The sequence below is a fragment of the Quercus robur genome, chromosome 4 (assembly GCF_932294415.1).
Source record: "Quercus robur chromosome 4, dhQueRobu3.1, whole genome shotgun sequence".
NCBI classification, from domain to species: Eukaryota; Viridiplantae; Streptophyta; class Magnoliopsida; order Fagales; family Fagaceae; genus Quercus; species Quercus robur.
Genome location: NC_065537.1, coordinates 67,570,934 through 67,597,314, shown reverse-complemented (window position 1 = coordinate 67,597,314; position 26,381 = coordinate 67,570,934). Strand labels below are relative to the sequence as shown.

At 33.2% G+C, this 26,381-nt stretch overlaps 2 protein-coding genes and 1 long non-coding RNA gene across 4 annotated transcripts in view; all 3 read right to left on the bottom strand.

Moving 5' to 3' along the window:
• Nucleotides 1-2,849: 2,849 nt before the first annotated feature.
• Nucleotides 2,850-3,368, bottom strand: LOC126722442 (uncharacterized). Its single transcript, XM_050425594.1, has one exon. The coding sequence runs from the start codon at nucleotides 3,366-3,368 to the stop codon at nucleotides 2,850-2,852; it is 519 nt and encodes a 172-aa protein (XP_050281551.1).
• Nucleotides 3,369-13,048: 9,680 nt separating this feature from the next.
• LOC126723435 (uncharacterized) overlaps nucleotides 13,049-26,381 on the bottom strand; it is a 51,922-nt gene continuing 38,589 nt past the window's right edge. Inside the window, exons 8-9 of the mRNA XM_050426829.1 lie at nucleotides 13,312-13,390; nucleotides 13,049-13,235 (exon numbers count right to left, since the gene is read on the bottom strand). Coding sequence (XP_050282786.1) covers nucleotides 13,158-13,235; nucleotides 13,312-13,390 — 157 coding nt within the window. The 3' untranslated portion in view covers nucleotides 13,049-13,157. The remainder of the gene's footprint in view (nucleotides 13,236-13,311; nucleotides 13,391-26,381) is intronic.
• On the bottom strand, nucleotides 15,514-19,182 carry LOC126723437 (uncharacterized). 2 transcript variants are annotated; one of them, XR_007654297.1, is made up of 4 exons: nucleotides 18,928-19,182; nucleotides 16,484-16,599; nucleotides 16,176-16,221; nucleotides 15,514-16,083 (listed from the first exon to the last, which is right to left on the bottom strand). It is a non-coding gene; the product is annotated as an uncharacterized LOC126723437 (long non-coding RNA). The 2 variants fall into 2 exon arrangements; XR_007654298.1 differs by having other exon boundaries at nucleotides 16,496-16,599.

Sequence of the window (26,381 nt, the reverse complement as noted above, 5' to 3'; positions counted from 1 at the left end):
ATCTTTAAGCCTTTTCCTCTCTGTTTTGTTTTAGTTTGCTTGTTTCATCTCTTTGATGCTTATTAGGGTTTTAGATTGTTTGAATACCATGAACATGCATTGATGTATAGGTGTAGTGATGCAGTGATATAAGTCATACATAATCACATGGACATGCATTTATTTATTTGACGAGTATGATATGGTTGAGGAACATGAATATGCTTGGATTGAATGCCATTCCTTTAATGTTTGGATGCCATAAAATGCTTGTTTGATTCTGCCATATGATGTATCTGCCTTTAGAGATATGTGTTTAAATGCCTTTTGAGATATTTGGAGGGGAAAATGATAGTTCTCTTCGTATTAAGAGTAACAGACTTCTGACAACCATAAGAAATGTAAGAAATACAATTTCAATGCATTCAAGCATATGAGCTTTGCCAACAATGGAAAATTGAGTAAACAAATTACACTTATTGCCCACATCAGGAGGTTATGGAACTCATGTTAATCAGTAGCAAATAATCAAGAAAAATGTTGATGCTCTAAAACAGAAACCATCTCCTGAGAGGAAACAGTGATAACGACAATACGGAGGTCAGTATATTACATATATCAAGGCATCAAAGGACATCACTGAATGAAATTTACCATTCCTCTCATTTATGTTTGTTTTTATCATATTCCTGAAATATACTGCTTCTGTATGTAGAAATGCCCGGCCATGACATAGCAGTTTCACCTTCCAATATTTTGCACTCGACTGTGATAATCAACACATGAAGCATAGATGGCTTTCTGTGACAGTAATTTTTATCTCATAAAAGTCCAGTGGTATTAGCAACAACAGAAGCCTATAAAGAAGGACCAGTCCTGACATTAAGGACACATCTTCTTCCATCCTCCAGACTGTTGGAAAAATCATTTTCATTTCATCCTATATTCTTGCCAAAGGTGTGGGGGTCCTTATTGCAATGCCTACAATGCAAAACAGAGTTACTAAAAATATGCTCTAATATGTAGTGTTTCACACCAAGAAGACTATTTAAGCACGACAAGGAAAAAAAATTTGCTGATGCTTTGTTTGTTTCTAATGACATTCCATCTAATATAAATTACATCAAATTCCATGTATGCATACTCCTTTAAAAGATATCCACTTGCAAATATTGACGTCTAATTACCCTCACCTTCTCAATAATACTTAAAAAACTAATACTGGCATGTCAATAGCTTATAAAACAATGACAGTGCAAAGAAGACCTTAAACTTATATAGCTTGTACGAAAATAAAAGGGTTGTTCTGTGGAGCTGTGGCTTATCTTCTTCTTGTCTTCTACTCACCTCTTTCTCAGTAATACTTAAAAAAACTAATACTGACATGTCAATAGTTTATAAAACAACGGCAGTGCAAAGAAGATCTTTAACTTATTTAGCTTGTAAGCAAGTGACAAGGTTATTTTGTGGAGATGTGGCTTATCTTCTTCTTGTCTTCTACTCACCTCTTTCTCAATAATACTAAAAAAAACTAATACTGACATGTCAATAGCTTATAAAACAATGGCAGTGCAAAGAAGATCTTTAACTTATTTAGCTTGTAAGCAAGTAACAAGGTTGTTTTGCGGAGCTGTGGCTTATCTTCTTCTTTTCTACTACTCCACATCAAAATATCTATTAGAACCCACTCATGAATTGGTAAATTTATTTGATATGGTTTTATTATCTTTTATTCTTAGCAAAATCAGTAAGCAAAAAAGCAAAACTTAATCCATGTTATATCGGGAAATACTTATATCAACTGAAGAGTTCATCGATAAGTGTTCAAATGAAACTAGTCTAGGACCTAGTAAGACCTCACTGTTCAACTATTGTTCTCCTGATTTATACTAGCATGGGAACAAATGCTTCAAAAGTTGACACAGGAACATAGTAGGTTGACACATCAAGTAAAGGAAACTAAATAAATGGTTGATGCAGTATATTGGTTATGGGAATGATCACCATTGAAAATAGCAGGGTATATGAAAAAGATGATAAAATTCAAGATAATATCAGGTAATCACATTGAAGAGAGAAGAATGGGAACAAGAAAATAGAAAGTATGATGTGAAACAAAAATATAGATGTCCCATTTGTATTGGCCTATATATTTGTTGCAACCGAGAATTGTTAGTCTAATGGGATATGTTCTTGTGGTCAACCAAAAATATACCAAAATTGTGACAATTGGTTTACACTTTGTGAAAGTGAGAACCAATTTACAGATCAAATCTATATCCCTGCTCCCCACTCCTCTGTGCCACTCCCCCCCCCCCCCCCACCACCCACCCTGCCCCCCACCTCCCCCCTGCAACCACCACCTCTATCTCCCTCCTTCACACTGCCACCACCACCTCCCTCCCCGTATTCTGCATTGCCACACCACCACCACCTCCACCCCTAAAACTATTCCCACCACAACAACAAACATCACTGCCTTCCAACCTTTTGTGGTTTTTATTGGTTTTTACTTTTAACATAGATTTTTTTTTTTCTTTTTTTCTTTTCTTCTAAAAAGTAATGAAAATTTTATTAAAAAAGACAGCACTAGGTACACTGGGGGAGTACTTAGGAGAATTACAAACAGCTCTCAAACTACAATGCTCAACCAAATCTAAAAGAAAAAAACAATGAGAAGGGAGAAAAGCAACATTCCAATCTAACAAGGTATGGAAGACTAGAAATTTACAATTAGGATGTCAAGCAAGTAACAGAAAATAAATAAATTTCTTAAAAATATTATCTATTGAAAATATTTCGTTTCCAAAATAAACAGAACCTCAATAGTAATAAATTTCACATTATTGAGCTCAACTTACATATTGTCATCAACTATCTTTATCCTCTACCATAGTGATACCACGGTATAACTCCATTAAGCCTGGTATGCTATCTGAATGCTTAACAACATAATTCTTGTAGAAAGTGTTTTCAGCTTGATTAAAAAGCGAAGCATAATTCTTGCCCTCTTTAAGCAGATTCTTTGACTTCAAAACCTTCAAGACATTATACCTTGGACGAAGCCTTTTATCAACAGCATACATAAGAAATCTGGGGTAACGAATTATAGTCTCTACATCCATCTCCATGGTATTCACATAGAAATCCATTGCACTCTTCATTTTCTCCTCCGAGCAACCCAAACAAAGCGGGTTGCTCTTAAAAACCGACCAAATATCCTCTTCAGACCACCCGAAACTCTTCAACACTTCCATTTTTCTGTCCCAATTTGACTCCTTCATGGAAACCAATACGCTAAGAGCAAGCATAAACAACTCAAAAGTCGGTTCTAGACCCAATTTTTTGAGAGTTTGTACTGCATCTTCCAACCTGTTGACTTTCCGCATTATTGTTCTAGGCTGCGTTAGAATCAATTTCGATATGCTATGTAAAGGTACTCCTTCCCTTATCAAAAATTCAATATTTGGTTGCAAAATCCCAATAAGATCATAAGTTAAAAGCCACGAAGACCGCTTAACAGCCGCCACAACATTCTCATTGTTTTCAAGGCATGTATTCAATGGTGTCTCACGAAACAACAATAGCTTCACTTTGTAGCAAATAGGCAATAACGTGTAGCTATGTTTTTTTTCTTACGGCTGATTAAGAAAAGAATGATTGATATTAAAGGAGTATTTAGGGGTTTTAACAAAAATTTCATTAAATCTAAACCCATTCCCTCTCATTCCTCCCAATTTTGAGGGGAACAAAAATTTGAGGTTTGGAGGGAAAAGGGAGGAATGAGCATTCCCTCCTAACCATTCCATTCCCTCCCACTTAAACTCCCAAATAAGGGAATGGACTTTCCATTCCCTCGTTAAAACTCCCAAACAAGAGGAGGGAAGAATATTCTAAAAATATTCCTTTTTTTCCATTCCATTCCCTCCTACCAAACGGACCCTGAAACGTTGGTTTTATATGGGAACTCAAGCCTCGCCTGAAAATGACAGGACTCAATACATTGAGGTCAGCAAGAAGCTTACCCACAAAGCCATTTTGGGTGAGAAACTCTATCTTGGGCTTGAGATTGTCTTCCACTTTGGATAGGAGTATCCTTGGGCGCTTTTTGATCAATTCCGCGATGTGGGTATTGTCGAAACCGTGAGATTTCAAGAAAGCGAGCACAGCTTAAGGCCTTTGGAGGTTGTTTTCTACGAGTTTGAGCTTCTGTGAGGTTGAGAGAGCAGATTCTAAGGGAAGCCCACATGAGTTCATGAGGTAGTTAACAGTGAATGAGGAAGAAAGTAGTTGAGAAGTTGATGAATTTTTTGCTGCCGACGTTGTCAAAAAACGACTTTGCATAAGAGAAAGCAGGTTTCTGAAGGGAAGATTAGCAGCCATTGTTGTGGAAGCAAAGAAAAGATACACAGACAATGTTTTTGGAGAAAGGTGTCGATTTGGGTACGTTTGGATTCGGTTATTTGGTTAACATCTATGAAGAGTAATAAAAAGCATCATGAGACTCATAAATCGTATAAAAAATAAGTTGAAAAGTAAAATAAGTTGGTAAAAATAATTTTTGCTAAACGAATACTTAGACCCTGTTTGGTTGAGTTTTTAAACAACTCATTTTCAGTTTTTAAACAATATTACACACATTTCCACACACTTTTTGACCCATACTTATTTCAAAAAAAATACAAATAACATTACTCAAATACCCCTACCAACCGGGGCCTTATTATTATCTCACACTAACACACTACTTGAGCCTTGCCACAAGTCCAAAAAAAAAAAAAAAACTATTAAATTTTATCCAATCGGCTATCCCAATTTCACCCAACTATTTTTCCTTTTAACCATGAATATGCTAATCATGTAACCAAACACATTGATTTCAACTTCCTATTTTCCACTTCCTTCTCCCTTTTCCCCAAGGGTCGGGAAGAAAGGCTCCCATTGCAGTTAAAGTGATGGGGTTTTATGGAAGTATATTTGATATTAAAGACAGCATCAAGACTGAAGCATGTCAATTGGGTTCTCTTTTTTTCCTAGGGGGTGATAATCGATTTATCTTTGTTAATAGAGTTGTTGCTTTTATATTTGATATATGATAGCATGCGTTTTCATTAGATTAATGATGTGGTTTTTTTTTTTTTTTTTTGGGAAAGAACATTTGGGTTCATGTTGATTTGGTTTATGATGTGATTTTATTGATGAATATGGTTCTTTGATTTTCTAAGTGATTTTGAATGTCTAGAAAATTTGGACGTTCTTTAGAAGGTTTAGATGTCAAATTATGTATAACTTATGAAAATCGTGGATGTGATATTCAAAATAGTGGATAATTATTGGAAGGTCTAAATGTCATATGTCCAAACCTCTTTAGGATTGTGTATCACCTAACAAAATTGTGAAGGTTAATGTACAAAACCCTGAATATTCTCTAGAAGGTCTAGATGTTAGATGTCCCAACCTCTTTAGAATTGTGTATCACCTAACCAAATTGTAGATGTAAATCTACACAATTCCAGACTTTCTCTGGAAGGTCTAGATGTTAGATGTCCAAACCACATTATGATACTCAAATTGTGCATAAGAAACGTGGATAATGATAAGAGATTACCACAACGAAAAACTAAACAATACTTCTGAATATTATTAATTTAAAGAAGAAAATTACACAACACTATTTGGACTGAGGCACGACACTCGCTTTCTTTAAGGAGATTCAAGCCCTTAGTTGGCTAAACTTTGTAACCGGTGCAGACCTTCACCCTTCACCCCCCCCCCCCCCCCCTTGCACACGTATCTAGCCCAATATCTGATTTAATTCATATTAGCCCATTAATCACCACAATTAAAAAGAATTAAACAGTCTCTCTCATTTTCAATGTGAGATTAAACATTTTTATTAACTCCTCATCTTCCATATTCACTCTCACATCTTTACATTTAAATTGTAATATTTATTCTTTTTAATTAATTAATATTAAAATGCTCCAACAATCCCCCACTCATTTTAATATTAAATTTTTTAGTCAAAAAGAGATTACCAGACAAAGATGGGTCACTATGCATCATGAAGGTGTGCTCTGCATTGAACCTTCACTTAGTAAAACAAAGATCTCAACTCCAGAGTCGTAGTGGTCTCTGACTTGAACTAGAACTGTTTTAGGGAAATTAAGTGTCATTGCTTACACATAACAACCCAGGTGTTGACATGAGCTTTTATAGCTATCGCTTTATGGCCGTGTGTTGATCCTAGTTTCATGAGTGTATTTAAGATTAAGTCCAAATCTCATAGGGAGCGGCCCCACCCCCACACTCACATATGTGAAATTTTGTCGAGGGTGTTCCTGTAATTCTGACACCCCACTCATACGAGCTACAAATTTCATTCAGAATTTTTACTCAACCTCTCCACATTACAGGATAAATGCACTTACATCATAGGGATGAACAATTTAAAAAATTATTTACAAAATAAATAATTAAAAAATTAAATAGTGCATTTCTTACGACCGTCGTATGATTCGTTTTTCCCATTGAACCTAATTCTCAGGATCTCAAGTCCTTAGGTTGGGTATCCTTATACATGGCTCATGATTCTATGGACTTTAGTCCCATCGCCCTTGATGTATTCCAGACCCTATCTTTCGCCAAGGCCTTGATAAATGGATCTGCAAGATTATCATTAGATGTAATATAATCCACAGTTATGATGCCACTACTCAAATAAGATCGCACGGTATTGTGCTTTCTTCTTATAGGTCTGGATTTACTTTTGTAGTAACGGTTTTTAACTCTATCAATTGCAGCAGTGTTACCACAATGAATTAATATAGGTGGAATTAGCTTTTCCCAAAGTGAAATTTCATATAACAAATCTCTAAGCCAATTTGCCTCTTCACTAGCTGAAGCTAATGCTATTATTTCAACTTCCATGGTTGAATTAGCAATTATTGTTTGCTTTTTAGATTTCCAAGAAATAGCACCACTACCTAAGGTAAAAATATAACTAGTGGTAGAGAGAGAATTACTTGACAAAGTATTCCAATCGACATCACTAAAAGCTTCAATCACAGCAGGGTACTTTTTATAAAATAAGCTATAACTTTTGGTACCAATTAAATATCTCATTACTCGCTCAATAGCTAGCCAATGATCTTTACTAGGCTTGCTTGTAAATCTACTAAGCACTCCTACTACATATGCAATGTCATGTCTAGTACAATTAGTAGCATAACACAAACTACCAATGATACTAGCATAATCCTTTTGATTAAAAATCTCCTCATCATTATTCACAGGAAATAAATGAACACTAGAATCAAAAGGAGTAGCTACACTTTTGTGATCATGAAAATTACATTTTCTCAACATAATGTGATTGATCAAGAAATATTCCATTACATGTTTTTGTAATTTTCATGCCCAAAATAAAACTAGCCTCACCAAGATCTTTCATATCAAAATGGTTTTTAAGCATATTTTTTGTCTCATTTATAACATGGATATTTGAGCCAAAAATCAACATATCATCCACATAGAGGCTAATAATAACATGTAAATTATTCCATGATTTTGAATAAATACATTTGTCCCATTCATTTGATTTATAGCCATTCTCAATCATGCAGGAACCAAACTTCTCATGCCACTACTTAGGTGCTTGTTTTAAGCCATATAGGGATTTAGTTAGGTTACATACCTTGCTTTCTTGTCCAGGCTCTACAAAGCCTTCGAGTTGGTCCATATAAATCTCTTCCTCTAGGTCCCCATTTAGAAAAGCAATTATTACATCCATTTGATGAATTTTCAAATCAAAAATTGCAGCAATAGAAATTAACAATCTAATAGATGTAATTCTTGTTACCGGAGAAAATGTATCAAAGAAATCAAGATCAGCTTTTTGTTTAAAGCCTTTTGCAACAAGTCTAGCTTTAAACTTATCTATCGATCCATCCGATTTCAACTTTTTTCTAAGTACCCATTTACAACCTATGGTCTTACAACCCAGTGGAAGATCTAATAACTTCCAAGTTCTATTAGAAATTAGAGATTTCATCTCATCATTTACAGCCTCTTTCCAAAAAAATAGCATCAGGTGATGTTAAAGCCGCTTTTAAATTTTGAGGATTTTCCTCAATGTTAAAAGCATAATAATCAGGACCAAAATCCTTTTCAACTCTAGCTCTTTTACTCCTTCTAAGTTCCATTTCAAAATTTTCTTAATTTTGTAAATGAGAAGTAGAAGAACTAGGTTGTGACAAAATATTTTCTTCACCCCCACTATTCTTCAATTCAAAAGGAAATTTTTCTTCATGAAAAATCGCATCACCAGATTCAAAATTATTTTGTTTTCAAGATCAAAAAATCTATAGGCTGCACTATTAATCGCATAACTAAGAAAAACACAGGTAGTAGCTCTTACACCTAAATTAGGTATTTTAGGGTCCATAAGCCTTACATAAGCAAAACAACCCCATACTCTCAAATATCCTAAATTTGGCTTATGTCCTTTTACCCATCTCAAAAGGTGTGGTATGTGACTTTTTATGTGACACCTTATTCAAAATATGACATGCAGTTAAAATAGCTTTACCCCAAAAATGTAAAGGTGCATCAGATTCAATTGACATGGCATTTGTTAACACAATTAGAGTTCTATTTTTTCTTTCAACCACACATTAGAAGTAGGTGAATATGGTGCAGTAGTTTCATGGATAATTCCCAAAGACTGAACAAATGAGTTGAACGCACTTAATTCATACTCACGGCCTCAATCACTTCTTATTCTTTTTATTTTCCTACCGAATTGATTTTCAACTTCTTCTAAAAAATCTTGAAATTTTTCAAAAGCATCACTTTTATTTTTCAATAAATAAATAGCTATATATTTTAAGAAATCATCAACAAAAGTGATAATGTATCTATTTCCTCCACGAGTTAAAATTCCCTCAAATTCACATAAATCGGAGTAAATTAACTCAAGCAATTCGGTATTTCTTTCAGAACTTTTATGAGGCCTTTTTGTAATCTTAGCTTGACTACAAGTTTCACATTTTTTAAAATTTTTTGACAGTCTTGGAATTAATCATAAACTACTCATGATTCCCACATATATACTATTTATATGACACAAACGAGCATGCCAAAAATTAATAGAAGAAAGCATATAAACTGAACTGGTAAATGCTTTATTATTCTCAACATTCAATCTAAACACTCCATCATAAGCATAACACTTGCCCACAAATAATCCATTTTTAATGATGATATAGTTATCAGATCTCATAGTTTGCTTGAAGCCAGCCTTGTTAAGCAAAAAACTTGACATCAAATTCTTCCTCATGGACGAAGTGTAAAGTACATCTTTCAATGTTAACACAAGTCCAAAAGTGAATTTCAAATCAACCTCACCACTCCCAAGAACCTTGGTTTTGCTAGAGTCACCAAGCGTAATAGTTTTTTCTTCTTCAAAAGGAGTGTTCAACTTAAACCAATTTTTGTCATAGCAGAGGTGCCTTTTAGCACTAGAATCTACCCATCACTCTTCAACATATTGCACCATATTGATGTCTGTAATCATAGCCACTAAAGGCTCTTTGGTTACGTTAGCCTATAGGACAGATTCACATTTCTAAAATTTGCAAAATCGAGCAATATGCCCACTCTTGCCACAGACAAAAAAGGATCTATTAAATTGATCTTGTGAAGGGGGTCCTTGGTTCTTATTGTAATTTTTATTTCCCCTTCCTTGAGGTTTATTATTATTTTTAAAGGTTCTCTTTTTAGGCTTCAATTGACCATTTCTCGAAAAATGATTTTTGGGCATATTATTATTGGCTAAAATAGAGTTTACCTTTGTGGTGGAACTACCATTTCTCTCTTGTGTCATGAGTGCATCTTGTCCTCTAGCCTCCTCCTCCACACGGATGCATGTGATCAAATTCTCCAAGGACATCTCCCTTCGTTTGTGCCGCAAAGTCTTTTGGAACTCCATCCAAGACTGTGGTAGTTTATCAACTATGCCAGCTAAATTATCTCCAATCTTTATGCCTTCAAATCTCAATTCTGCCACAACCATTTGGAAGTCTTGTGCTTGATGCACCATCGATTTTCCATCCACCATTTGGTAATGGAAAAATCTACTAGCAGCATACTTCTTTGCACCAGTCTCCTCGGTACCATACTTGCTTTGTAAAGCTTTCCAAATTTTCTTGGCAGAATTATAAGTTGTATCAAAATAATCATAGAAATGATTGGCAAGACAATTCAAAAGATAAAAGGTACAATTATATTCATCTTTTGTTTACTTATCTATTTTTTCTTGGTGAAGACTAAATTCTTCCTCATTCATCTCATCGGTAAAAACCTTTGATAGATTCTTATCAGTGAGGATGTAGGCAACTTTAAGAAGACTCAAGTAGAAGAGGACTTTTCCTTTCCACCTCTTAAAGTGGGCTCCCATAAAGGGAAAGGGGACTGAGGCATGGCACTCGCTCTCTTTAAGGAGATTCGAGCCCTTGGTTGGCTAAACTTTGTAACCGGTTTTTGATACCTCCACCCTTCACCTCCCACTTGTGCACATATCTAGCCCAATATCTGATTCAATTCATATTAACCCATTATTCACCACAATTAAAAAGAATAAAATAGCCTATCTCTTTTTCAATGTGGGATTAAACATTTTCACTAACTCCTCCTCTTCCATATTCACTCTCACATCTTTACATATAAGTTGTAATATTTATTCATTTTAATTAATTAAAATTAAAATGCTCCAACAATGTCCAAACCACCTTATGATACTTAGGTTATGTATAACTTAACCGTCAAAGAGTGCACTCATAGACTCGGAGTGTTGAGTTGTAAAAAAGATTTGCTCATTAAGTCAACCTAGATGGGACTATAATTTCTTAAATAAGTTAAATAACCCCTAATTTAAAATAAAAATAAATACAATTAAATTATAGATATTGGTTAATTATAATAGGTACCTAATCTTTTCCTTTTAAGAATAAAGTATATGCATGAGAAAAAAAAAAAAAAACGCAATTTCTATATGCTCTGAAATATAGGGAGTTAAATTGGTGGCTAGTTGGGGATTTCATGATTTATGGAATATCCATCAATCATTTTTTTTCTTTTGATTTTATTATCAAACCTAGGTTAAGGAAAGTCTCGGGGTCTCCTAGCCTAATTGAGAGTCAAATCATGACTATAACAAGAAATATGAGTTTTAAGGTTCGATTATGTATGGAAAATGTGTTAGTAACTCTCACAATGCCTGTCTTAAAATTGTATGTCATTTACTTAGTGGAACATAAAATAAAGTTGGCTTTTAGTTTTTGTGGTAAAATGTCACATTGTGATGTATTTGCATTTCTACATTATGAATAATGCATAAGGATGAAATGGATTAAGTGAAGTGTGTTTTTGAAAATTAGAAAAAACATATTTTCTGAGTTTGGGAAATAATTTTGAGAAAACCAGAGATCATTGGTAGGTTAGCAGAAGGTGTGCTCTAAATTGCAACGTAATATAGAATGAATGACCACATGATTACTTTACAATCTGGATCTTATCAAATTATAGGCAATATATTCTATTGCCTGGTGAGGGTATAAGCAAAAGCATAAACAAATAAACATTGGAAATGTGAAGCTATCTATATAATATTTAAAAGTTGAACCGTAGCATTTATAGCTGCTATGCTCTTAACTTCTTTCTATCCACTTCGATCCATTCAACCTATTTTGGTCTACTTCTGCCCATTCCACCCACTTCTGTCCATTTCATTTCACTTTGGTTCAATTGATCCATTTCGGTCTATTTAGTCCATTTCAGTCCACTTGGGTCCATTTGGTTCAATTCGGTTTATTTTTGTCCTTTCAGTCCAATTGCATTTCATCTCTTTTATTGGAACTGTGAAGAACAAACAACTCGAGGGAAACTGCGTGATCGTTGCATGGTTCAGGGATTTTTGGGGTATGAAGTGAGAAGTTGCACATTTTGTTTTGAAGTGTTTTTGGTTTCAACAAATGAAGGCTAAACATCAAAGTCCAATGTTGTTATAAAAAATAATTGGAGTTGACCATGTACTTTGTCTTGAGAGTAAGAGTAGTAATGATGCAGTATGGATTATCAAGAACAATTTAACTCGATCAGCTTACTTCCTATTCAGCGAAAAAAAAATCAGCTCACTTCCTAGTTATCAAGTACACCCGTTATGTCCCTCCTCTAAAAAAAATAAAAAAAATAAAAAATAAAAAAAAATAGTATACCCGTTTTGTCCAAGATATGGTAAAGATCTCAGGGAGTACTAATTTCGATAGTGAAAATCAGCAGTTTATCTAATTGAATTTCAGCACTGCCTTCCGTTTACAAATGGCCAATATGAAAGAATCATTCATATTTTATTAGTTTATAAATGAAAGTATTACATCTAGTTAACTCTAATAGTAAAATCTCAACTATAATTTAGTTACTAATTATTTGTAGAGATTTGTGAAGAGTTAAAAAAATTTAGTCATGTTGGTTACTTTATATAAGAATAGAATAAGCAATTAGCCTAGGAAAATGTTCAAGCTTTTTCAATAAGAAAATGAAACAAGTTCAAACATATAATCTAACTTGATGATGAACTCAAAATTTAACTCATGTTCAAAATAAATTAAGTGAACTAAACCTGAACTTTTAAAGGAAAAACCAAAAACGCCAATGTTGAAGGAGAACTAGAGAAGGCTCTGTCGACCTAACCAAGTGAGAACAAACATCAAGAATAGCTTTAGCCCCAAATCATCACAACTAAAAATAGTAAATGTCTCCAGGTTTTCAGAATATTTTTAATGCATCATCAAAAGACAAGGGAAAATCACTTTCCTGAGGTTTTCGGACACCATCGTACATTGTAGTGTACTCATTTATGACAACATACTCATATCTATAGTTGTATAGTATCTTTTTTTTGCAACAAAATCTACGCTGTACAACAAAATTTGATTTAACAAGAGGCTGAATTTATTCTGCAACAGCAGCAAATAATTATACAGAAAACTAATTGGGACATGAACTACATATAGATGGTGTGATTTAAAGGAAAAACAAAAATGAAAATATTTAAAGAGAACTAGAGAAATTAAGGCTCTGTTGTATTAGCCAGGCGAGAACAAACAAGAGGAATAGCTTCAGGCCCAAAGCAATGTCACAACCAAAAATAGGATGATAGCCAGTACAAAACAGAACCCAACAATTGCCATGAAAGCCTGGAAACAGTTAAAGGAATGAGATACTTGTAATTGAACAAAACAAGAATTTTTAAAAATTTTCAGTGTCGCTTACCTTCCCCTGAGACTCAAACTTAAATTTCACAGTGAACCATGACAATCCTCTGTCTACAAAAGGTGCAAGGGTAAGCGCTCTGCATAAAAAGAACCTCTATAGAATCAAAAGACTGTTAAATTTAACACAAAAAGAACTTCTATTCAATAAGAGTGAGTACAATGGCATTTAAATGAAATCAGCAGTTAAACAATATCACTACGAAATAAAAGATGGGAAAAACCTAGAACAATGTTCATAATCTACAGATAAAATTTGTTTTTTTACTGAATATAATATGCCAGTATCAAAAGTAGAAATTCTAAAACAATTTTTTCAGCAATAATATTTATTTTTTGATAGGTAAGAAAGATATATATTCAAAAAACTGCTAAATGCAAAGTAGCACCAGCATATCAAAAGTACAAAAAAAAGATGAAAAAGCAAAAACGTGAAAAAAAAAAAAAAAAAAAAAAAAAAAAAAAAAAAAAAAAAAACACTAATTACAAAGAAGAAGAGAGCTAAGAAAACACTAATAACATTCATGCCTTGGAATCATCATATCATCATATACTACATTCTCACAATGTTGATCACGAGATTTACAGCTAAGATTGAAAAGAAACAATCCCTTCTGCTGCATCAAAGAGACAACTTATTTCAACAGCATGCACTAGATATAGATTTAACAATTCATTACATATGGCTTTTCCCTTTTTCTCCCATTATTGTGTTCTTGTATCTGCTTCAACCAACAGTATAGTTGAGCGATTATAACTTCAACAAGCATATATTCCAAACAGCTCAAATATATATATTGACCAATGGCTCAAATGACTTAATTTAAAACAATATTATTTCGTTCCATTTTTAGTAAAATAGTAAAGAATATTCCATTATCATACAGCTGAATTGCTTATTCAAGAATCAAGAAACATCATGATGTCCACACAAATTACTAAATAATCGAAGAAAATTTGAGTACTGGTAGCTCACCCGCCAGCTCTTATAAGCTTAGTAATTTGGATTCCGGCCCACACCATGGCCATTACTTTGAGGAATCTGAAAATGGCCAAAAGTTTCACGACATCTATTTATTTTTTTCTGTACAACTTCTTGATCATTTATGCATCAGAAAATAATAATATATTAGTAGTCACCTTTCAACAGCGGCAAGATAACCCATCCTTCCAGGTACAGGAGCAACATAAAACCTAAAAGCAAGTGTAGGTTGTATTTATGACGAGATATATTCAGAACACCTTCCTGACTACCGTAGAATCTAAACAAAAGAGGTGAGATCTCTACATTTTCCTATTAATTCTTCAAAAAAAAATTTCTATTCCTAGAATCAACATAAGTTAAATTTATTCCTCAAAAATTTAGGATTCAATAGGATCTTTAGTATTAACAAAATTCCTAGAGAATGGAGGAAGAAAATTTTAACACCTATATCTAAGAACAAAGAAGATATTTAAAACTATAAAAAATTGCTATGAAAATAAACTTATGAGTCAAACTATGAAACTTTAGGAGATAATGATCAAACATAGGTTAAGATACTAAGAAGCATGGACATTCCAAAATCCTCAGCATGTTCATGTTGAGCATCCCTATCTGACACATGTCAATGCCGGCCATGCCAAGGACACTCCTATACACATGTCCTCATTGTGTTGGGAGGGGAAATAAATTTTTTTTTTGTTTAAAAAATATTTCTTTGATTTTAGATATGCTTTTAAAGATTTTGATAGTTATTTATTTATTTTGAAAACTTGAAATAAACATAAAATATACCTAAGAATGTATATTAAATAACACTAGTCGCAAACCCGTGCGATGCACGGGTAACTTTTAACTCAAAATGTTAACATGTTCAAGTTTAAATATTTATCTAATTTCAACTATTTTAAAGTTAAATCATCTCCAATATGAAATGGAGAAAGTAATTAAACATCTCGTATGACAAATTGTCAAAATTTTAAACATCTTTAAAAATGAGAAACATTCAAATTTTATATAGTAATATATTACATAATCATAACGTGCTATTACACAAATACAATTCCTTGGTAAATGTTAAGATAGATGACAACTATTTTATATTATCTTGAGTAAAATTTAGTCCCACAATTGTAGTGTATCACATAAAATCGGAACTATAACCATGTAAAAAGTGAAAATTAAAATTAGATATAATAACAAAATTCTTTTGCACCACAATAGAACCAAGAGAATTATTATAATGCATAATCCAATATGAGTATGAGGCTAGGAGTTGTACTCTACATTATTGCAAGGAAAAAAAAAAAGAACAAATCTAGAATAAAGAACAAATAGAGAGCATATCTAATTAGTGAAGAAATCAAACAGACAAAATTCTAGTAGTGTGGAATAATTAAAATTGTAACAAAATAAATATAAAATAACACAACTTTACCGTCAATATGATTTCCCTACATCTACATCACACCCAATTACCCTGTATTTTATTGGCTTTCACTGAAACTAAACCAAAAAAAAAAAAAAAAAAAGCATAAATTAATTTGCAATGTTTCTTAATCTAGTGTACTCAATCAAGTATTCTTGTGCCCACAGTGAGATGCTCCATGGACCATAGTGGATGCTCTGTAATTTCAGTCCATTGTTGATTTTTGGTTGCCAAATTCTCCACGCATTGCAGTAAAAATTTCTGTGTCATTTGCTTTACTCAAACATAAATTCAATTACTCCCTTGAGAAATAAAGAGTGAACCTCCTGAAGTCCAAGCCATAGTCTGCAACTCTCCCAAATCTAACATTTTGTATAACATGCCAAAAAGATAACCAACTAAGAATAGAATAATATAGGAACATGTTTATTAGTTTAGAGAGAAAGCAATGTACCATTCCATTGCAATGACCACCATTAACTTCTTCAACATATTTTCACCTTTAAATTAAAAACAACAAAATTAAATGAAACCTTGATTATATAAGGTAGTTAGGTCAGGTCTATTATTAACCCATATTTGTCAAGTGTAACATTGGAGCTATCAGATGACATATTCATTTACTTTTCTTTGTGTGATGGCAGAGCATATTTTGATAGCTAATTAATAGCATTATAGCGAGATCTGAGTTAAAGGTAAGGAAACATGTCTATGAAATAATAGGCAACTTCTAACTTTAGATTAAAATATAAACATAATTACATAATGCGTAACTTGTCCAACAGACGACAAAGGAGCACTTCTCTTTGAAGGAAACCACACCCTCTGCTAGGTTTCACTTGGCGGTGGGAGTGAATAATTGGCATTATCATCATTCCCTGCAACCCAAACTCAAAAAAATAAGAGTTGGAGAAAAAACGGACTCTCTCCTATAATTGAAACACTTCAATTTGGCTTAGGTATCATCACAAACACTTAGGGGTGATGAGGTTGGACTCTATTCATATGCTATGCACTAAAGTGCTGGCTATTGTAGACAATAATTTGGGATGATGATAAACACTGTTTCCCCTTGGATCATGACAATATAAACAACCTACAACATCTAACATTCCATGAGGTAAAAGAGATGACAATCCAACTACAAATTGTAGACCACTGAATTCATTTGATATCAAGCTTTACATTCAGACTCAGTTGCAAGTTGGACTACAAATATCAGTAGCATAATCAATGGCAAATTATATAGCAAAGTATAATTCCAAGCCAAAATTTGATTCTATGGAACAACATATGATCCAACTCAGATTTTTGCAGGAGAAGAAACCGCATTTTTTTTCCTATCCTTTTATCTTATTTTCCCTCCAATGTGAAGAATAAATTAAAATTTTGAAAGACAACAAAGATGAAAAAAATTAATGTATAAATAATGTGACTTCCTCTACCAACAATAATGTGAGTTAAATATAAATAAGAAGAATCGCACCAACATGTTTAATATAACCACAAATCAAACACTTACCCAACAAAACTTTTTTAATGTAAATAAGCAAGAACTCACCAACATGTTCAATATAAACATAGGTCATGCACTTAGCCAACAAAACTTCCTAAGAGCAAAACCTTAAAGACACATCACAAAAGCAAACAACAACAAAATTACAACTCAGAAGAGAAACATAACAAACAAAAGATTCTAGAGAGTTAAGAAAAATTACATCTCAACACAAGCAATTAACAACAAAATTACTAAATTTCATAACTTTGTTTTATCCACATAGCAAAAAATGACTTCTAAAGCCTATAAATATGGCCACATACCAAAACTATCAACCAAATTATAGCACATGTTAGGATATAAATATCAAGCAACCGAGATGACCAAATTTTAGTGAAATAAAGTAGAAAAGTGCATTCATGATCAATTGTAAACCTAAGCAAACCTCAACTCCACAAAAATCATACTTTAAAATCAAGTTCTAATCTACTTCCAAAACATATTTAAACAAATGATTAAATGCATTAAGTACTAATCAAATTAAATAAAAGATCAAAAGAATAGTAAATGTAACATCTCCCTAACAATTTAACCATTACAAACTCTCTATGAAATCCATATATCGAAGTGTAGGTGTCAAAAATATCCCTAGATACACAGTACTTAAGTATGCAAGTTATGTTGAGTGCAATATGATAGAGGTTAAAACTGATTTAATTCGAAGGTATAGAACTAAAAAATCTCCATATAAAGATAACTAAAACAATTTATTTATTTTTAATCCAATAACTAAAACAATTTCAACAATTAAAAAATTAAGAAATAGGCATTAATAGTTATCAATTCCACTATGAGACGACAAAAAAAGAGGGTTTTTTATTTTTTTTTTTAAATCAAGGTGATAAAAACTTGCCAAATCTTTTTGAATCAAATCTTGTCAATAAAAAAACTACAAATACAAATATTCCAACTTAAAAACCTCAAAGGTGTGCCAATATTTCATAGTTTCATACCAGTGCCACATATTTATTTGTTTGATTATGTTGGAATCTTAGAATTGAACAACAAATAAACCTATAAAGTCAACATATATATACAAAATCCCAAAAGCAGCAAAACTGCTAGTCTGCTGCAAACAAACCAAGCTAAGAAATCAACGACAACTCAAAAGGATTTTGTGAATACAACAAAAGGCCAAAATTTATATCAATATGGGAAAAATAAAGAATTGAATCCAAAAATTATGTACCATCTATCTAAAGAGAAATTTCATCAAACACATGGCAAGCAAAAAAGAAACGTAATGGAATAAAGCATTACCAGCGGGCTTTCCACCAATCTCAACATCAAAATAAACTTTATGGGTCAACGTGAAACAAATATATGAGCCAAAGATGGTAAATTTGTTAAATAATTTAAACGGAGGAATTTAAAAAATCAAAGAAAAATAACCATCGGTACCCTAACTAAAAAAAGCAAAGGCTTTACAAATCAATGTCAAGCATCTGTTCTTCCTAAATCAAAACCAATCAGACCACAATACCAAAACCTAAATCAGATTTCCAAATTAAAAAAAAAAGAAAAAAAAAAAGAAAAAAAAGAGAAATATTTCCCTTGTTTTCATAATTAAGTAGGCTGCCTTTCCTCTGTTTGGTTTCAATGGACAAACTTAAATTCAGAGAAAAGAGAAAGAGGAAAGCAAGCATACCTGGGCACTGGGTATGGAGTTTGATTTTCAATTAAAAACAATAACAGGTAGAGAATGAGTTGCATAATACAGGAAAACCAAAAGATGTAGTGGCAACGATTCGTGGTGGCAGCAATCCGTGGTGACGGTGGCGGCGGCGGTGGCGGTGGGAGAATCTGAGTTTTGGCTTTTGATTTTGGGGAAGGAAAGGGTGAGTTTTAGGTTTAGGGGAAGGTGATGTGCGTGTGAGAAGAGGAGAGATTTTGAAGAAGTACCGGTTTTGTTGGTGAGGAAATAATGAGATTTATTAGTTTTTATTTTTAAATTAATAATGCTGACGTGAGTAAATGGGTTGGAAAAAAAATCAAAACATATAAATCAAATTAAAAAAATAAATAAATAAATACTGACGTGAAAAATTGTGGGAGTTTCAAAAGCTTCGGTTTTATATATATATATAGATTATTAATAGTTATATCCCCTATACCAATCCAAAAAAAAAAAATTAATTGTCATATTCCCACCATGTCATGTGCTAATATTTCAAGAATTATCATGCTGTTGTGTTTGGTGTCATGTCATGACTATGTCCATACTTCTTAGTTAAGACATGAAGCAACAATGTTGGATAATCAATTTAGTTTTATGTCAAGGCAGTCTACCACAAAAGCAATTTTCTTAGATATCTAATTGAGAATATAAAAAATCCCAGAAAGATCTCCATATGGTTTTATTGATATAAAGAAAGCATATGATAGAATACCTAGAGAGGTTGTGGTAGGTTTTTGAAAAGAAAAGAGTTCCTCTAAGTATATTAAATTGACTAAGAATATGTATGATTGATGGAGTTGTAACTGGTGTGAGAACAAATAAAGAGTAATAAGTATAACAAATCAATGCTAAGGAAAATGTACTTTCTAAACATAGTTCAAGGTTTGGCTAATACATACACGTCTTAACAAGAGTAGTAAATAACCGGAAGTTGCTTTGGAAAGTCTCTTAAGATTACCATGCAGAAAGCAATTTTGACATTCAGGATTCAGCTATCTAGAAACAGAATAATTTAGCACCCAACTTGGAAATTAGTAACCCAATTTAATGAAAAATACACACCCAAAAAAAAAAGTAAGATACCCTGTTTGATTCCTCAAATAGTAGAAGCTCTAGAGTGCACTTCCACCTTTTACAAGCACTGGTTTAGTTCTACAAGAGGGAAGAAACAGAAGTATGCCAAATTGCCACATGCTGTATTAGACACACAGTTCAGAAAAAATTCAATCTGCAAGCAAGCAAACCCTGGAAATTTGAATCAGCAAAAGTGTGGGGGAAGGTAGAGTACATTGAATTTTAATGGTTTCGGTGCTATATGAGATTGAAAGGATAACAAATTTGGGATGAATGCATTTTGCTTTATTTAATAGTGAGGTTTGGGAGTGTAAAGAGTGGGAGTCTTGTGGAAATTTATGTAGAATGAACTTTATGCTTTATGTTTGTGTGTGGAAATTGCGGTTCTTGAATGGGTTATTATTTTTGAATGATAAATGATACGCGCAACCCAATGGGAGTTGAACCCACGACATCATTTTCCGTCTAGAGTTTATATGTGGAGGAGGGGCCAGTTGAGATTGAGTATATGGGTGTATTATGTTTTTGGCGACCTCTGATTTGAGGTTATATAGAGAATGGCAAGGATTTTCCGAACTTTGAAAAGTCAGTTCAACTGGAATTGTTGTGATGATTCTCTGCTTTACCATCCCATCCCTGTTTTGTATGAGAGATATATGCCGTAATGAACTTTAACAAAATAACAGACAAATGACATACAAGGTGTCCGCCATATTTTGGCTTCTTTGTATATGCGATTTTCAGTCTTTCTATTTATTTATGTCCTCTTAATTCCATTAGATGAAATGGGCCCGTATATATCTTTTTTACTCCAAATTCCCTCAATTTTTGCTCTCAAATGGCTATTACTTCCATGCTGATAAGCTTGAAAATGCTTTGGAACTAAATTTTTGTGGGCAGCCCGATGAGCCTGTGCTTGAGGACAAAGATGATGACGACGAGGATGACGATGATGATGAAGTTGAGGGTAACCAATAAAATTTTTAAATAACTTATAAAAAAAGTTAGTGATTTAACAAGAAACTTTTTGTAGTTGCACCTTTTATTTCAGTAAAAGATTATCTATCATAAAAATTACATTCATATGTGTTCCATGTATTCCATATAAATGGAAAATGGGTTTTAGGGTGGTGTTTGTTGCAACTTATTAATCTCTCTCTTGTGTAGATACCACGTTAATCTCTCTTGTGAAAATTAGGTAAAAAACAGTGCATTGCTATAGTTTGGAACTATAAGATTGTTATGATGTACAATAAGATTTTTTTTGTCCCTGATGTATACTTCCTGTATACTCAGGTGACACCCTTTTTCTTTTTAATATATTTTTATTACTTATCAAAAAAAAAAAAAAAATAGAGAATGTTATGATGCACAAAGAGGGTAGTCGCCACTAGATTGGCCAACATCCAAATAAATTGAAGATCAAGTCCTTGAATGTAAATATAGGGCTTTCTAATATTTTACCTATAGATTTAGGATGTTGATTTTTCATTTATTTTTAAATTTAAATCCTGGATTTTGTTATTCTCGCTTTGTCTCTGTTTGACTAGTTCTTTTGGATCCTTTCATTTACAAATTCTTCATAATAAAATGTTTGTGCCAAGTTGGATTGCAGTTTTCTTTTCTTTCTTTCTTTCTTTTTTTTCCCTATTTTAAATAAATTCTAAATCTGTTTTATTTTCTACTGCTTGCTTATCACTGATGTGTCGCATTTATAGAACATTTTCCTTAAAAAAAAGAGCTACTCTTGCTTGAAATTATTGTGTATGAGTGATACTAGTGGATCTGTGGATGATATCCACTGGTAGCAAAAACTGAACTGATATACAACCATTGGGCTGATTGTTCAGTGAAATGAAATGAAGTTCTTTTTAAATTTGAACTAAATGAATAAAGTTGTGCAATGTGATCCCTCCTAATTAAACCTTTTTGAGAAAATATCGCTGGATCCAGTAAGGATGCAATTGCAGCTAATATTAACCTTGCTTATTTAATTATGTACTTAATGGTTCTTTTTTTTTTTTTCTTTTTTTTTTCTTTTCTTTTCTGATGCTTTCTGTATTATCAGGACAACATGATGGAGATGCAAGTGGTAGGTCAAAGCAAAGCAGAAGTGAAAAGAAGACCCTAAACTTATATAGCTTGTTAGAAAATAAAAGGATTGTTCTGTGGAGCTGTGGCTTATCTTCTTCTTGTCTTCTACACACCTCTTTCTCAGTAATACTTAAAAAAACTAATACTGACATGTCAATAGTTTATAAAACAACGGCAGTGCAAAGAAGATCTTTAACATATTTAGCTTGTAAGCAAGTAACAAGGTTATTTTGTGGAGCTGCCGCTTATCTTCTTCTTGTCTTCTACTCACCTCTTTCTCAATAATACTAAAAAAAACTAATACTGACATGTCAATAGCTTATAAAACAATGGCAGTGCAAAGAAGATCTTTAACTTATTTAGCTTGTAAGCAAGTAACAAGGTTGTTTTGCGAAACTGTGGCTTATCTTCTTCTTTTCTGCTACTCCACATCAAAATATCTGTCAGAACCCACTCATGAATTGGTAAATTTATTTGATATCGTTTTATTATCTTTTATTCTTAGCGAAATCAGTGAGCAAAAAAGCAAAACTTAATCCACGTTATATCAGGAAATACTTATATCAACTGAAGAGTTCATTGATAAGTTTCAAATGCAACTAGTCTAGGACCTAGTAAGACCTCACTGTTCAGCTATTGTTCTCCTGATTTATACTAGCATGGGAACAAATGCTTCAAAAGTTGACAGTGGAACATAGTAGGTTGACACATCAAGTAAAGGAAACTAAATAAATGGTTGATGCAGTATATTGGTTATGGGAATGATCACCATTGAAAATAGTAGGGTATATGAAAAAGATGATAAAATTCAAGATAATATCAGGCAATCACATTGAAGAGAGAAGAATGGGAACAAGAAAATAGAAAGTATGATGTGAAACAAAAATATAGATGTCCCATTTGTATTGGCCTATATATTTGTTGCAACCGAGAATTGTTAGTCTAATGGGATATGTTCTAGTGGTCAACCAAAAATATACCAAAATTGTGACAATTGGTTTACACTTTGTGAAAGTGAGAACCAATTTACAGATCAAATCTATACCCCTGCTCCCCACTCCTCTGTGCCACCCCCCCCCCCCCCCACCACCCACCCTGCCCCTACCTCCCCCCTGCAACCACCACCTCTATCTCCCTCCTTCACACTGCCACCACCACCTCCCTCCCCATATTCTGCATTGCCACACCACTACCTCCTCCACGCAGCTACTCTGTATTGCTGCAACCACCAACTCCCTCCTCCCTCCAACTTTGCACCACCACCACCACCTCCACCCCTAAAACTATTCCCACCACAACAACAAACATCACTGCCTTCCAACCTTTTGTGGTTTTTATTGGTTTTAACATAGATTTTTTTTTCTTTTTTTCTTTTCTTCTGAAAAGTAATGAAAATTTTCTTAAAAAAGACAGCACTAGGTACACTGGGAGTGTACTCAGGAGAATTACAAACAGCTCTCAAACTACAATGCTCAACCAAATCTAAAAGAGTAAAACAAGGAGAAGGGTGAAAAGCAACATTCCAATCTAACAAGGTATGGAAGACTAGAAATTTACATTTAGTATGTCAAGCAAGTAACAGAAAATAAATAAATTTCTCTAAAAATATTATCTATTGAAAATATTTCCTTTCCAAAATAAACAGAACCTCAATAGTAATAAATTTCACTTTATTGAGCTCAACTTACATATTGCCATCAACTACCTTTATCCTCTGCCATAGTGATACCACGGTATAACTCCATTAAGCCCGGTATGCTATCTGAATGCTTAACAAAATAAATTCCCCTAGATTAGGACATTTAAATTTCAAATGCTTGAAATTTTTTTCAAAGCATGGTATGATTTCATATAAGCATGATGATGAAAAGAAATGTGAGATTTGTATTCAAGCAAAGATGACAAAGAAACATTTTTCTAAGTCAAATAGAAATTCTATTATGCTTAAACTTCTACATTCTAATGTATGTGAATTGAATTGTGTATTAACTAGATAAAGTAAAATAAAATTATTTTACAAAATTTAAACCTCATCTATTCTCACTTCCCACTACCACCAGCCTGTTTGTTTTGTTGTTAATTTTTTCTAGAAAATAAGTCATTTTTCAAAAAGTATTTTCTATAAAACTATCTAATTTTCCTATGTTTGGTTGTAACCTTAAATGTTTTTGAAAACAATCTCCGAATTTCCCTTATTTAACTTAAAAAAAGAAACTTCCAAAATTTTTAGCTTGTGGAACTGTTCAAAGAGGAAGAATTATTTCAATTAAATTTTGACCAATCCTATAAAAAGACAAAGAAACAAAAGAATGGTAGTTGTCAAAAGGAAATTAAATAGGATGTTTTTACTTAAAACAGGGTGATCATTATTATAAAAGTTTGTATGTGTATATATATTGATAAATAGGATGTGAAACAGTTCAAAGAGGATGAACAAATGCATGATTAAGTATTGCAAAGGGGACAACCAAAGATAGCTATTACATCTCACGTTTAAGTATTGCAAAGGGGACGATCAAAGCTAGCTATTACATCTCTGTACAACGCAATTTTGATTCTAATATTAGCTAGTCACTCATGGCTCTCCCTTGTGGAAGTGAGAGGAGGTGGTCGAGGGCAGTAAAGATGACCTTTTATTGCTTGTTCTTTCTCATACCAATGTCATCAGCTGGAAATAGAAACACTAACACCATATTTGGTAAGAAACAAAAACTGGAGGTCCAACAGCAATTAAAGCGCCTTAACAAGCCCACTCTTAAATCCATCGAGGTTATTAATCACTTCATTTAACATGTTTGTGTTCTAGTATTTTCTGCTTCAGTCTTAGAAGAGTCATTCTCTTTTGTGGGTTATGGTGTCTACATGACTGCCATGTGCAATAGCAGTGTAATTTTATTACAACACTGAGAATTCAGACTAATATCTATGTGTGTGTGATGAGAATGTATCTGATACAGAGCCCGGATGGAGATATAATCGACTGCGTAGACATCTACAAGCAGCCGGCTTTTGATCATCCTTTGTTAAAAAATCACACAATTCAGGTAACTAGTTTAATTAACTCAATTTCATTTGGTATCACGAATAATTTGATACTTATTGTATGTATGGTATGGACCGGGTTTCCATTGGTATCTATGCCAAATGCAATAGATGAGACCAAGTTCTTACCCAGAAGGGTTCTCATTTGATGAAATCAATGGCGTCTCTTCAAACTCCGAGCCCGAATTTACTCAGCCATGGCACTTGAATGGAAGGTGCCCAGAAGGAACTATTCCCATAAGAAGAACTAAAGAAGAAGATTTATTAAGGGCAGGCTCTATAGCAAATTTTGGAAGGAAAAAATACCATACCAACCCTCATACTCAGAGTAATGTCGATCCAAATATCCATGAGGTACAACTTAATTTTTAACCAATATTATTAATAGGTTTGAGCTCAATGGTATCTACTATAACGAAGGACACAAATCGACATTCATAACCTTTATTTTTCTTGTTGAGTTTCAAGAATGCAACGTATAGTGAGACTTGGGATAAGTATTATGGACTGACGGCAGACATGAACATATGGAACCCCTATACCCAAGAAGAAAATGAGTCTAGCAGCTATCAATTCTGGGTGATGAAAGGTGAATATGGTCAAGATCTTGATTCCATTGAAGCCGGCGCGATGGTATATATAATTTCATCATCATCTTTTCTTTTAGGCGCATGCTAAATAATTAATTACTAATAATTTTTCATTTTCTTACAAAATTATTTTGTGTGGAAAACCAGGTTTGCAAAGGTCTATATGGAGATAAAAACACTAGACTCTTCGTATATTGGACTGTAGGTGTTTTAATATTTGACTTCCCTGCCAGCCCTAGCCATGTTTACATATGCTATTTCTTGTTTGAAAGTGTCTTTTTTTAATCATGGCTACAGGATGATGCATATCAAAGAACAGGTTGCTATAATCTGTTGTGCCCTGGCTTTGTTCATGTTGACAAAGAGATTGCGTTGGGTGCAATTGTCACCCCTTATTCCAAGTATGGTGGTAACCAATATGCACTCAAGTTCTACGTTTGGAAGGTGTAGTACAACATTTCAATTTGATTACTTTATTAAATAATTCTAATTTTTGGGTAGACCTATATGATCATATCATATGTTCTTTTTTTTCCTCAAGAAAAATTTACAGTAACAAATGTTATTGATATGTTTGAAATTCTTCTAGTTTTAGTTAAAACAATGTATGTTTTAAATTATTTT

What these genes read in the sequence shown, in the direction of transcription:
- LOC126722442 (XM_050425594.1), bottom strand. Translation starts at nt 3,368, where the DNA reads ATGCGGAAAGTCAACAGGTTGGAAGATGCAGTACAAACTCTCAAAAAA.